This window comes from Eumetopias jubatus, unplaced genomic scaffold (assembly GCF_037043125.1).
Source record: "Eumetopias jubatus isolate StellerSeaLion01/CBP00866 unplaced genomic scaffold, mEumJub1_p1.0 scaffold_5, whole genome shotgun sequence".
NCBI lineage: Eukaryota > Metazoa > Chordata > Mammalia > Carnivora > Otariidae > Eumetopias > Eumetopias jubatus.
Genome location: NW_028274811.1, coordinates 38,938,675 through 38,953,443, shown reverse-complemented (window position 1 = coordinate 38,953,443; position 14,769 = coordinate 38,938,675). Strand labels below are relative to the sequence as shown.

The 14,769-nt window shown below is 39.6% G+C and overlaps 1 protein-coding gene across 4 annotated transcripts in view; it reads right to left on the bottom strand.

Annotated features, from left to right (window-relative positions):
• The window catches only part of TCERG1 (transcription elongation regulator 1), a 60,142-nt gene extending 45,772 nt beyond the window's left edge, over nt 1-14,370 (bottom strand). For 3 of the 4 annotated variants that reach the window (XR_003611664.2, XM_028119064.2, XM_028119066.2), the window contains exons 1-4: nt 14,285-14,370; nt 7,718-7,943; nt 5,322-5,474; nt 4,023-4,440 (exon numbers count right to left, since the gene is read on the bottom strand). Coding sequence is in view for 3 of the 4 variants with exons in the window: in XM_028119064.2 (XP_027974865.1) it covers nt 4,023-4,440; nt 5,322-5,474; nt 7,718-7,943; nt 14,285-14,343 (856 nt within the window). In the remaining variant the exon portion in view is untranslated. Of the gene's footprint in view, nt 1-3,123; nt 3,148-3,623; nt 3,714-4,022; nt 4,441-5,321; nt 5,475-7,717; nt 7,944-14,284 lie in introns of all 4 variants that reach the window. The other variant, XM_088023308.1, reaches the window with a different exon arrangement.
• Nucleotides 14,371-14,769: the final 399 nt, after the last annotated feature.

The following is a 14,769-nucleotide window of genomic DNA, read 5'->3' as shown; positions in this document are numbered from 1 at the left end:
CTGTAAAGGCAGGCCAGAGGCATAAAGTACAAGGCTCTGGCAGAAGACTAGGGAGTCGGTACTTTACTGGGTAGTGAAAAGAAAGAACTAAGGTAAATGCACAAAACTGACCTAATAGAATGCACACCAAAATGTAGGTACTCACTACATCTGTGTATGCCTTTCACATTTTGCTACATATCCTTCATTAGAGTTTAAATTTTTTTTAAGAATGCATTCATGTGTTATTCGTGTGACTTCATGAGCATGAAAGAGGTCTAGGGGAGGCAAAATGAAGGTTTCTGTATGGAAGAGAATTAAGCAGTGTTCATCTGATGAATTAATCTGACAGATGAATGGGAAGAAAAGGAAGAACAGAGGTGGGAAAATCAACTTCAACCTATCTGGAACTATCCAAGCAAGGAAAAACAGTGAGAAAAAGATATGCAATAACTGATGACTGAGTATGAACAAATGGAGTAAAAAACAAGTTGCGTTTCTCTACAATTATTTCAAAATAAGAAGGTAAAAAAAGAAAAAACAATAATAACTCATGTTTCCAGTGTGAGAGACCAGGAGAATATGAAATTCGGGATAATTTGATTCTAATACATTATTTTTAAGCAGCAAAAATAAAACATTTCATCTCTATCACATTTAAAATCAAACTGTGACCCAAAAAATAAAATTTGTATTTTATACTTTTTAAAAAGTTTCAGTTCTCAAGTATTATAAAACATTTTTGCTATTTATTTATAACCCACTTAGTTCCAAAACAAAATTCATTTTGGTAACTCATTGGTAACAAATACTTCATTTTTAAACTACCTATACTGGACTAAGAATGAATTTATCAAATTAAATGAAATAAAATAGTGCATTCCCAATCTTTATGCCAATTTTATTCTAAGGGAAAGCACACTATTGAATACAAGCCACCCAATAATCCACCTGACAAAATTTGTATCTTTTTTCAGCTCCTAATAATGAAAAACTCACTTAGGCTGGGAAGATGTGAGCAATTTCATACTTGTTAATGAGGGACTCACCTTGGCTAAATAGACAGCAGGGCCAAACAAGTATCTTCAGGGGCCCAGGAATGAATTGTTGGTCTAGCATAGACCTAGCCTTAGGGTACAGTATCATATTAATATAATTTTATAACAGTGTGAAAAATACAAATTACATGCAACATTTGCCCAGTCCCATAAATATACCACTTAGCATCTGTAGTCTACTGTAATGGCTGAAAATATGTCTATTCTTCCCAACTTCCCTGAGAAGGAGGATTTCATCAGCATTTCTCACAAACTTGCACAGGATAAAATGAGTTTATGCTCAACTGGGGCTAAAATATAAATTTCTTAATTTTTATTTCTATTCACCCGCAGGACTATACCGCAGTTCATACAATTACATTTTTTTAAATGTTATGGTAATAATACTTAGATATAATCAGAAGTACAATAAAAAGTACTATACTCAGGAAAAGAATAGGAGTTACAAAATCATCAAATTTCAAATGGAAAGGAACACCAATGGAGATGGCAAAAAGTTATTCACTCAACCCACTCCTCCTGCTGACACAGGATTTTCTAAATCTGATTAGTGGCCATGAGTCATGAGAGGAAAGACATAAAGGCAATGAAAGAATTCAATGGGAAACTGGGAGAATGGGAGCTAGAACTTAATGGTCACTAAACTCCTACTAACACCTTTTGCTAAAATAACTAGTGAAAGGCTAGGCCCCAAATATACACCTAATCCAGCCTCAGATCTTAATTAAAAAAGACAAGTGACTACAACAGATGGAGAAATACTAAGACTGTAGTATGACAACACTTCAGGATACTGAATCAAGTGAAATAAAAACAGACATCAGGAATACTCAGAAAGAACATCAAAAGTGATGGTTAAGGCCAGTAAAAAGAACATGTTTTTGCTATTCTGTTCTTAGAATAAGGGCCTCCCAATTAGTGAACGGCAGTGCAAAAAATGACAAACCAGAGTTCTGAATAGAATAGTTCATAGCAGCAAGACAGCTATGGACCTCTGGACAGACCACTCTGATACAGAAATGGAATACATATACGACAGTTAAAGTATTCTGCTACCAACCTTCTTTAAAACAAAGTACTACCACTTCTCCTTCCTAAGAAGGAAGGGAACAAAAGCATAAGCAACACAGAGCCTCCACACAGAACTGCAATGCTTTTATTAATCTCCTTCCGTCATTACCACCACAGGTACCCCATAAAAATTGGCAGTTTCCTGCCTTACCACACAGGTTTTTAGAAACACTAGCCTATGAGAAGGGAAACCCCTCAGCCAGCTAGTAACTGCCAGTTATACTTCCATATCAGAATTCACCTTAGCTAATCAAGATGTAAAGCATTATTCACATCTTCCTACTAAGTGCATTTTCCCCCAACCTGTCTAAACTATATCAAGCACAGCTATTAAAAAACTGTCTCTGTATTAGGTGTACCTTACTTCTTCAGTTACTCCAATCCAATCTGAATCTACTATGACTTAATCTCTCTCACATATTTCTTATAGGATAAAAGACATTAATAATTCCCAAGTCCCTGAAGCCTTCTTTTCTTATTCTCATCTATTATCCAGGTAGCAAAATAATCCAACTTCTAATCACCTACAGGGTTAACTATGTATCTTCATACCAGTATCAAAACAAAATAATCAAATCAATAAAATCATTATTTAAATATTTTGGGGCTCGGGCGCCTGGGTGGCTCAGTTGGTTAAGCGACTGCCTTCGGCTCAGGTCATGATCCTGGAGTCCTGGGATGGAGTCCCACATCGGGCTCCCTGCTCAGCAGGGAGTCTGCTTCTCCCTCTGACCCTCTTCCCTCTCGTGCTGTCTCTCATTCTCTCTCTCTCAAATAAATAAAATCTTTAAAAACAAATAAATAAATATTTTGGGGCTCAACCTCAGCCTGAAAATTAAGTAGTACCATATATATAAAAATACAAACAAAAGCCTCCCAAAACTAGTAGTGTTAATATTAATGACAATCTTTTAAGCAAATAAATAATTCTTCTCTTCTCATTCCTAAAATCTGCTATAATCCCCTCTCATCTTTTTAGCAAAGGTCTAACCCTGGGGCCTCTGTGACGTTATACATGAAAATCCTCTTTCATTTCTGACTGCTTCTATCTCCGCTCCTCAGACGTCTGCCTGTATCCCATTCCAGGACCTACCTACCTCTACACAAAATTACTAAAAAGTTCCTAATAACTTTCCCTGATTTCAATAACTACCCCCTCCCCCAAAAAAAGAACACCAGAAAAATGTTCCAGAACACTGCACTTATACTGGACCCCTGGAACCTACCTGCCTCACCCATATGACTAGTTCTTAAAACTCTTCGTAACCTGGTCTCGCTCTGAATAAATGTGTTAACCAATATAAACCACCTCCCACCTCAGAAGACTTTCTTAACAATCCCATAAATTGCATTTTTCCTCACCTCCTGACCTTTGTTTATGCTGTTCCCCCTACCAGAAAGATCTCTCTTTACTTTGAAATCTACTCAAATCCTACCACACATCCTTCATGATCAATCTCAATACCCACAGTCTGTCCACCCATTACTCATCTCTCCCTTTTCTTAAATTCCTACCGTCTTCTATTTTCACTGTGTAACTGGACACACTACTCCCTAATTGCTCCACATACATTATTCTCGCCTCAGTTAGAAAAACTGAAAGTCCTATAAGGCAGGAACAAAGACTTAACACTTATTTTACAAACCCCACAGCACCCAGCATTACTGTTGGCCGAGATGGAATAGCTACCTCTGCACTTCCCAGTTTAGCTTCATGAACGCCAACAGGACAAATAATTTCTTCTACTAATTTAAATTCCTGTTCTTTTTTTAACCCAGAAGTCTTAGTGTCAAAAATGTATTTTAAGTAACAGCAAGGATAACACCTGAAACACTAGGATCATTTTGCAATGCAGTCCCTACTTGTCCATTTCTCTAGCCCCTAAATGAAAATACATGCTGGCTGGTACTCACTTGATACTGTCTGCGAAACCGAAGAGGCAGTTGTTGTGGTAGAAGTGGTAGAGGATGGGGTGGATGATGATGTTGAAGTGGACACTGCAGGTGCTGGGCTACTGGTTGTAGGGGTGGAAGCTCCTACTGCTTGTGCTTGTACTTGCGCCTGCACCTGGGCCTGAGCTTGGGCCTGCGCCTGAGCCTGTGCTTGTGCCTGAGCCTGGGCCTGTGCCTGGGCCTGGGCCTGCGCTTGAGCTTGTGCTTGTGCCTGCGCCTGAGCCTGCGCCTGGGCCTGGGCCTGGGCCTGCGCCTGGGCTTGGGCCTGAACCTGAGCCTGGGCTGCAAGCATAGGTGTCAGTTCTGACTGCTGAATAACCTTAACTCCATCTGGTTTGGTCCATGCAGATTCACGTGTCCGAGCATTATAATAATAAACCTGCAGAGGAAGCAAAATCGTTGGTATCCCAGAATCTGTCAACTATCATTTAAAAAAAACACTAATGCAACTATACCCTGTCTTAAAAGGTATTTTAAAAAAACTTAGAAAAGAGAAGTACATGGAAATTGGCTGTTGGTGTATTGATACTAGAGGTAATTTCCCCCTCCTTTCTCCCCTTCCCCTAATTTTCTATAATGAGTGCTCTGTATTTTTAACACAAAAAGGAAAACCAAGGTTGTATTTTGTGCACAAACTTAACTGAGAAGGCTTCAGACTGCTCTCCTTAGAAAGCCTTGCTTGCAAAGTTGGCCCTGACTGGCATGTGGACACCTGAATTTTAGAAGGGCTCCCACCATTCCCTGGAAACCCTCAACTCCTTGGCTCAGGCAAGCTTCCTTGGTAGACAACACTTCACACGTATTCTCACAATTCCATGCTGGAGGAATTAAATTGTTCAGTGTGATTCCACTGAGGGGACTCTTGGAAGCTTATGCTTGGTTTCCTCCAGTTTTCGCCCCATACACCTTTTTTTCTTTGCTGGTTTTGCTTTGGATCCCTTATAATTAGTCTTAGCTATAAGTACTACTATATGCTGAGTTCTATGAGTCGTCCTAGCCAAAACCAAACCTCATTGACACTATTTAAAATACAAGCTTCCAGAATCACAGGTAAACTTATGTAAGCACTCCAGGCAACCTTATGTCTGTGCAGAAATCCAATCCAGTGAGGCTTTCTTGGAGTTCTACCCTATCCAGTGCTTGTTTGAGACTCATTTTCATTGGCAAGGATACTGTCATTTATCTCCATTTGCCAGAACTCTTAAATTTTACTCTCTTGTCACCAACAAGATAACGACCTAAATACATTTTAGAATTTACCTTCCCATCTGGAGTTTTATTTTCAACCCATATCTCCTCAGTAGGAGGCAATGCTGGAGTACCAGGAGCAGTCACAGGAGGCATTCCTGGTGGAAACATCATACCCGGAGGAGGAGGCATGGTTCCCATGGGTGGAGGCATAAAAGGTGGTCTCTGTCAATTAACAAGAACAATAATGGTCACTTGTATTTATCTTTTTTTTCCCTTCAAATGACTAAATTCTACCCAAAAGTAAAGTACTATAAGAGAAACTAGTTTTATAGCCCATTCAAATACATTCATCTACGTTGTATAAGACAAGTTTCTCTTTAACAAAAATGATACTCAAACAGATTAGAAAGGAATACATCAAAACACTAACAGGAGTCCTCTCTGTGTTACGGCATCATGGATGAATCAATCTTGCTTTTTCTTTATACTTTAACAGCATTATTTCATACACTGGGTACTGGATTATTTTCAAAAGGAAAAAACTGATTTATATGTCTTGCTGAACACCAAGCACACCAATGCCTCCATACCTCACCTACAACAGGAACCAACTGTAAAAGAAACATTATTTTATAAATAACACAGCAATAACTGAAAAACCAGCTATACATAACCCTTTATTCTCTTTTCCCATTAAGAAGTAACTATAAGGTAGGAAAATAGTCATCATTTCCTTTTTTTTCAAGTAATACTAATAATGTAGCTCAAACATACAAATATCAGGAAGTTTAAAAGACATGGTAAAAGCTGACCATTTTACTTTTAGTGAAAGTAAGAATTTAAATGGTATGTATTACAATTTTTAAACAAATTTCCTGGAACCATTACTGATCTAATCCTATCTCTGATAATTCCCTTATTGTCATTCTTCAAAGATTGCTGACACAAGACCCCAAACCAAACAATTTAAGTGAAACTGCTACATCTTATTTACTAAAGCCGAAATGTGGCCTGGTATTTTAAAAACAGATTCTGAACAGGAATTAAAAAGATTTCCTCTATAATCTATAAGTTACTTTAAAATTCAATTATCCAAAGCACCTTAATCTGTATAATGGAAGGGACACTATGCTAATAATATGAAATTGCATTTCCTTTTCCTAAAACTGTCTTCTTCCCATATTCCAGCTTTTTCTGGATTCAGTTTAGTCTTTCCAGCAACAGCACACAGACCCTCATTCTATGAAATAACTACCCCAAATATGTCTCATGCACCATTAGCTGGAAAACATCTGGATTTAAAGTAAAACTACACACTTATCCATCAAGACCAAGAAAAGTATCAAAACATTAGAAAATATCACATTACAATAACTGATTTATTTCCATTTGAGGGTCACATTAGTCCATTACATTTTATAATATTCTACAAGTAGATTTAAATCTTAAAGGCACAAGTTAGAATAAATCCACGTATTATTACAAGTTGTACCAGAATCAGTAGGTCAAAAACCTATTTCTTATTCTAATCTTCAAGGAAATATAAAACCATTTAACACTTTGTTGGGGCGTAGGAACTATCCATTACTTAGAAGACAATATAATTATTAAGCAAAATATTAAAACTCTGTCTCTTCCATAAACATAACCCTATCTAAACTGAGTTAACTTCACTTAAATACTACCTCATTACCCTTTTCTATTTTTAGTAAGTTCATTCTTGATTATCTAAGCTAATGGAGGGCAGATGACAGCACTGTATTTATTTGGTTTCAGAGGTATGCAGGCTGGATAAACATGAGAACAGATACATACTCAAACAAAAAGAAAAAAAACAATCTCAAAAGTAGACATTTGAGAGTTGATACCTTCAGGACACCATTTCAGACAATAACTGAGTCTACATAAACGAGAGAGGAATATTATGCTTCAGGTTAAAATACCAGAAAAGTATTTATTTAAAGAAATCCCACAATAATTCCATTTCTAAAATTTTAAGATAATCCCTTTTTTCCCCCTCAGGGAGAGAAAATCCAAGTATTATACTTATGTCTTTGTTGTCACTTTGTAGATTCTATCCTAAGCATCACTTCTGGGGAGAACTGCTCAGAAATATATATACATATATTTACATTTATTGGCAACATGTATCACTGAAAATAAATTTCACCCACTCTATATATTAAGATTTCAAATTTCATATCCCATAAAGACAGATTACTAAATTCTCAAGAGATAAAAGCATGTAAGAAATACATTGCTGAATCCTAGTTTTATATGTATGGTTTTCTATCACCATCTAAATTCCCATTCTGAATTTCTATACTAATTATGTTTCCACTGCTTTTGGACAAACACATTAACAGATGGATGTTCTCTTCAGCTCCCCCTTTCCTAAACAGTGAAACGAAGAACTAGTTTTTAAGCAAAACTCACTGACAAACAGCAAACTCTACATTCTTTACCTGGAGGTGTGGAGGGCCCATCGGTGGAGGAATCCCTCCTGGAGGAGGCATTGGCGGCATATTAGGATCAAAAGGAGGACGTCCAAAAGGGGGCCGTGGTGGTGGTGGAGGGCCTCGCATCATACCAAAAGGTGGAGGAGGTCGCATAAGAGGTGGTGGGCCTCGCATCACTGCATTTGGTGGGGGAGCCGGGCCTCGGAACCTCAAGGCCTGCTGTTGAGCCATCCTGTGTGGGAAAGCAATGTATAAATTTTTCCTTCTCAAAATTACAAAATGTAGCTATTAATCTCTAGTTAAAATCAAATTTAAAAGGCCCTTAAGAGCAAGTGGAGTTAGAAAGTCATCATTTTGCAAACATGATAAGTGCATCGGTAAGAATGATAATTGGTCACCAAATCCAGGAGGAAATTTGGATAAGGATGATATTTGGATGGTCTTAAAATGTCTCCCCACATGCTATTTACAATTGCAGGGTAGGATGAAGAACTACTAACTACATACTAAGGAAGTTGGGCAACAGCCTGACCAAATGATCAAAATTACTATCATCTAAAAAGGATAAATGGATATCATGTGACTTAGAGGGACACAGTATCACCTATTCTGGGCAAGAATGTATAACCTCAATCTAATAATGAGGAAATATTAGACAAACACAAACTGAGGAATGTTCCATTTTTAAAAAGGGAGAAGAAAGGAGGGGTGCCCGGGTGGCACTGTCAGTGAAGCGTCCAACTCTTGATTTTGGCTCAGGTCATGATCTCAGGGTCGTGAGATGGAGACCCGCATTGGGCTCCAAGCTCAACACAGAGTCCGCTTCAGATTCTCTCTCCCTCTCCCTCTGCCCTTCCCACTCATGCATGTGCTCTCTCTAAAATAAGTAAATCTTAAAAGAAAAAAAGGAGGAAGGGGAGTGTATTCTTTACAAATGTCAATGTTATACATAAAAGACGAAGGAAGGCTGTGGAAATGTTCCAGATTTTAAAGGAAGCTAAAGAGATGACAACACAATACTAACTCCAGACTGGATTCTGTACTAAAGAGATGAATGTTATACAGGACATTTTGAATTAATGGACAACACTTGTGATATGGAGAATAAGTACTGTGTCAGTGTAAATTTATGAAGTTGATAACTGTGTTGTAGTTAAGTATCTCCATTCTTAGAAAACAGACACTTAAGTATTTAGGGGTGAAGGGCCATGGTGTATGTATGTTACCCTCAAATGGTTCAGAGTAACAGAGAGTATGCATATGTGCAAATAATAAAGAAGAGATAAAATATTAACACTAGGTGTATTACCTTCATTTCTGCACCTTTTTGAAATTACTTCCAAATACAAAGTTTTTACGGGAGAGGTAGGTAGCAGCTTAAGAGATCACAAGTATTCTTTAATTAAAGGAAAAGCCTTTCACCACACTGCGCCCCACCCCATCCCTCAATCTCTAAACACCCTGGTTTGTTTTCTCCATGGCACTTAAACAGATAGATAGTATCACCTAAGATGGTATTATCTATCTCCTCTCACAAGTGTTTCTTAAAAAAATTATTAATTCTGCTTACTATGTGTCAGGCAATGCTCTAAGTTCTTTTTAAGTCATTTAACCACCGTAACAACCCTATGAGATGGATGCTACAGTTGACCCTTGAACAATACAGGTTTGAATGGCACAGATCCACTTACGGGTGAATTTTCTTCAATAAATTCAGTACAATACTAACTTATGTTCTCTTCCTTATGATTTTCTTAACATTTTCTTTTCTTTAGTTTACTTTATTGTAAGAATACAATATATAATACATATAACATACAAAATATGTGTTAATCAATTGCTTAGGTTATAGGTAAGGCTTCAAGACAAGAGCAGGCTATTAACCTTTAGTTTTGGGGGAGTCAAAAGTTATATTCGAATTTTCAAATCACAGAGGGTTTGGGGGTCAGCATCCCTAATCCCCACAGTGTTCAAGGGTCAACTGTATGATCCTCATTTTAAAGATGAGGACAGACGAGATCGGGCGTGTTCAAGGTGGTATGACCTAGACTTAAAGATGAGGACATTAAGGCACAGGAAAGTTAAGTATCACTTGTCCAAGACCTCACAGCTGGTTCAGTAGTAAAACCAGGATTTGAACACAGGCAACTGGCTCTTAAACACTACACCACACTGTCTATATAAGTCCCTTTAGAGCAGGAATTCTGTCTGTCCTGCTCTCCTGTATATTCCCAGCACAGAGTTAGGTCTGCACACAGTAGGTCTCAGTATGTGTGGAATCAACCAATAAATACCTAGGTGATATCGTACTTAAGCTACCTTATAAGTAGGGTATGGAGAATATTATAAAAATTATTTTTAATATAATTTGCCTTAGTCTTCTCAGTAGCTACTTTAACTCTCTTATATATGAAATTTACATTTCTGTGCTCACAAGATTAATAGTTATATTCCTTATGTATATTTGAAAATAATCATTTTTATATTCTCCTCACCAAGCTCTTCCAACTTTCCTACATTTTCAACCCTCTGCTTAAGATTATCCTCTGAACTTTCTCTAAATTTTCCACAATGTAGTTCAACTGTCACAAAAAATCCTAAGAACCAAGATGCCTTCCATGAGAACACTGGGATTATAAACACATCCAAGAACTACTATACAAGTGTATTTAACCAAATTTGCAAATGATCCTGCACTCAAGGTTACAAAGTACGATGTAAAAATGGTGACTACAAAAAGGATTTTATCAGAATGATCAGTCTTCAAATTATATGCACTCCCCAAAGACAACCACTGTTACTGAAGGAAATCTTAACCTTTGAGCAGAAAAAAAGTTAAGCACCAAGGAAAAATACTCTGTTTCAGCACTGAGTTAATAATGTACCTTCATCTTCTGATTTCCTTGGAGTCTGCCTCTCCCTTTTTGAAAAATTTACAGTAATTCTTTCTTTAGAATTTCACTTACTAGTTCTAGCTTGAAGTTAAGCATTTAGGCTGCAGAATCACAGAACAGTCAAATCAGGGCTCTGCCTCTTGTTGTAGGCTGGTTACATTTTTTCTGAGCCTGAGTATACTCAGATGTAAATTAGCAGGAGAAGAGAAATAAAACTTATCTCCTATCTCTCCGTTCAATGAGATAATGACCGTAAAACATTTAGGATAGTTATCTGGTACACACTAAACTACTTTATCACTACTTTCCTTCCCCCACAAAACCTAGCACAGTGCTCTACTTGAAAAGGCACTTCACTGTCAATTTGACTCAACAGCTTAGCTATGAAGTCTGCCACTAAAAATGGTAACAAAATTCACAGAATTTCCTCCATCAACAGCCTGAAGTTGCCATCTTCTGATGTTAGATCTGTATGGCACACGTGCTGAGCTCTCTATACCACTGTTTCATTCCAAAAGCCTTTACTAGAAACTGCAAGGAGGAATAAATGAGCTAATAAAGCACTGGGAACAGCACCTACCACTTAAGTCCTCTGTAAGTATTAGCTATTATAACTGTGGCTATAACGTCAGTATAGTAAGATTAGCAAGTGTTAAATGGCATTAATATTAGAAAGTTAGCTATACTATAGTGTTAGCTATATTATTATAATTACTATTATCAGACTCCCTATAACCTGACCCCTCCATAATTGACCTCTCTATAGACTCCAGTCTTCTTTTTTGATCAAATACTTCAAAAGTTCATTACCTTGAAGCCTCTGCCTGGCATGCTTTTCCCAAGATGTTTACATAACTGGCTCCTCATTATTCAGCCTCAGTTCAAATGTTACCTCAAACTCTTTCCCCATCCCAAACCTCTCCTAGCCCCTCTCTGGCTCATTACCCAGTCTGAATGTTCAATTATGATAAATGCTACGAAGAAATTTCTCACTTGTTTACTTTTGTATTATCTCTACCCAGTAGTATGTAATTTCCCCTTAGTATACTGCTGCAACCCAGTGTTGATAACTGTTCAAGCATTAGTCTTTTAATAATGATATTATTATGAAATGGAAACTGTGGCAAGTTACATGGACAGTATTTGTACTAACTCTTTTATGCTCACCACAACCCAATAAGGTTAACTTTGGCACCATTTTTACCAATTTTTTAAGGCAGCTGGCCAGTGGTAGGACCACTGTATTCTTATTCACATTTTACAGTTGAGAAAATTTAAATTGCAAGTACCTTGTCATAAGACATAAAGCATTAATAGGTAAGTAAACAAAGGCCTTGGATAAAGGATCTATACAAATACGACTCTATAAAAGTTTCTTAATGGTCCCAACCATTAAGGGATGGATGGCATTTGGATCTCTGAATACAAATTCTGTCTACTGTGGGTTATTTGTACCCCTATCACTTTCAACCTTTTTGGAAAAGAGAAGGCTACTTACATGAATAGAAAAGCAATTTTTTTTTACAAGAACAAATGTACTTCCCTACAAGTATTCTATCCAGATATGCAATGTCCCCAGTGGTGAAGACAACGCTGCAATTCCTTTAATAGGAGCAAAAATAGAGGGATGCTATTGATGGGAGTCAAATTAAGTAGTAAGACTGTAAGGAGACCTAGACCCTGCCGATTACTCAATGACCCTGCGCAAGTCTCTTCACACTTGCAGGCTGATCATTTGATGAGGTTAGTTTAATTTAGAATTTAGACCAACCTTAATTAGCATGGAAGGTCCTTGAGAACAAAGGTTTCTGGTCAGCTTCAAGGCTCTACAGTACCTGCCAGCAGGTACTGAGGTCAATGACCATCACAAAGCACACACTAAATATAGGTCCAAAAAGGAAACCATCTCTCAATCTCCTTTATTCATTTATTTACCATATATCCACTGAACACCTCATTTGCCAGGGACTATGACAGACACACCATGATATACGTAAAGGATAACAATACAAAAACTAAGCCTCCATTTCTACCATCAGAGAAGCCACATAAACAGGTGATTTCTCTTAAACCCTGAGAAATGCTAAAATAAACTATTTAAGTGAAAGAGTTTTTACAATACACTCTGGAAGCAGAACTTCCAACCCAAGAGGCCAAGGTATAAAATATGTGCAAGAGAACACCTAATTAAAAACCCTATTCAAATCAGTTCTGCAACAATGTCTAGCTATTATTAATAAAGTCTAAAAGGCTACTCATTGTAAAGCTCTAAAATGCAAAGTAATGTTCCCAATATGACAAGCTAAGTAACTAAGTAACTCGAGATCACAATCAGGAATAAACTTTCCATTACTAATATCGAACCACCCTGACAATGCACTTTGATCACTCATTACTGAAGTGTACATATGGGGTTTAAAGGATGTGAAATTCATTTCTGAAAGAAAAGATTTTATTCCTGTCAAATAAGGATTTTTGTGTGTGACGATTCAGAATTTAGAAGACATTTTTCCTGAAACCTTGGGTAACAATACCCATTTCTTTATACAATGTCATCTTGAGCTCCAGACAATACTAAAGAGTCCTCATAACCTACACTGCTCTTTTTCATGTTCAAATGCTGACAATGGCACAATTCAGAATGAGAGCTGAACATCTGAAATGACATTTTTCCCATGCGGGGGGGGGGGGGTACCAAAGATACATAAAGCTCCGTACCTCTTGTCCCCAAATATCACTGACTAAAGAATTTTACTTTATCAAGACACTTTTACTGTACCAAATCTTAATTACAAATTCCATAGGCACTGAGATACCGGAGGAAGAAAGGTCACTGCACTCTTTAGGGCAATGGCGTAAGCAGAAGAATGGAACAGCGATCCAGACTGCAGGCTCTGGAGCCCGACTGCCTTGGTTCGAGCCACTTCCTGGAGCCACAGTTCCACCAATGCGACCTTGTCCCACTTCCTCAACCTCTACGGGGTTCAGTTTCCTCACCTGTAAGATGGGCAAGTAACTTAACTGAGGAGGGGCCTGCAAAATGACAATAGCAACTACTCCAAAGGCACACAGAAGCACGTAACAAACGGCTGTTGCTACTGCTGTTATTCACAAATGCGGCATGAGGAATAAAATGAGAGAAAGGAAGGAAACACACAGGAAGTTCAGAAAAGCAAGCGATGTGGGGATGAAGGCACAGGGCAGACGTGGAGACCCCCGAGGGCCGCGGAGGGCGTGAGGAATGCTGAACCAGAAGTGGCGAGGAGTCCCCGGGAGTTCAGCGCGGAGTGGAAGGGGTCGATGAGGAAAACCGGGCCCGCGGCGGTGCGAAGCCCAGACGAAGGCTGAGAGGGGCCGAGGCGGAGGCGGCACGCGGCTGAGGCGGGGCCCCAAGGCGGGAACGCCGGACCCCGCCCGCAGGCCGCAGGCCGCGAGGGGCGCTAAGGACCCGCGAAAACCGCAGGGAGCAGCCGGACAAGGCGCAGGAGGCCGCGGCCCAGCCCCGGCCCGGCTCTCTCATTCAAGCCACCTTCCCCTTCCCCCTTCGCCAACCCCATGCGGTCCTGGCCCCGAGCCGCCGCGGCTCCTCCGTCCACCTCCCACCGCGGATCTCCACGCCACAGGCCTACCCCCTGGGACTCCACTGTGCTGAAATGTAAGGGAAGGCAGCGCCCCTTACCTGAGCTCCCCCGGGTTGAATCGCTCACCGTCCCCCCCGTCCCCGCCACGCTCCGCCATTACAGAGGGCCGCGTTCATCCACCCGCCGACTGAGCGTCCCCTATTGGCCGGACGGATCGTCAATCCCGTGCGAGCGAGGCGGAGATCGCAGAGATCTATGAGATGATTGGTGAAGCTTTCCATCAATCCTCGGGCTGGGGGCGGTATCTGCCTTACGATTGGTGAAAGGGCCCGCCGACTTTGAAAGCGGTATCGAGACAGCCAGTTGATTGGTCACTCGGAGGCTTTATGGGAAATGAGACTTGAGCACCGAGGAACCGCCGGCGCCCTCTCGCGGTAGGGAGAACTAGGTCCTCCCACGTCCTCCGGGCTGCGGTAGCCACGTGTCCGCCGGCTTCCAGGAAAGCCAATTGTGGAGCCATGTTGGCCACATATTGGCAATACTGGCTCAGGCAGAGTCCCTTTCCGTGCGAGAGCCAATCAAA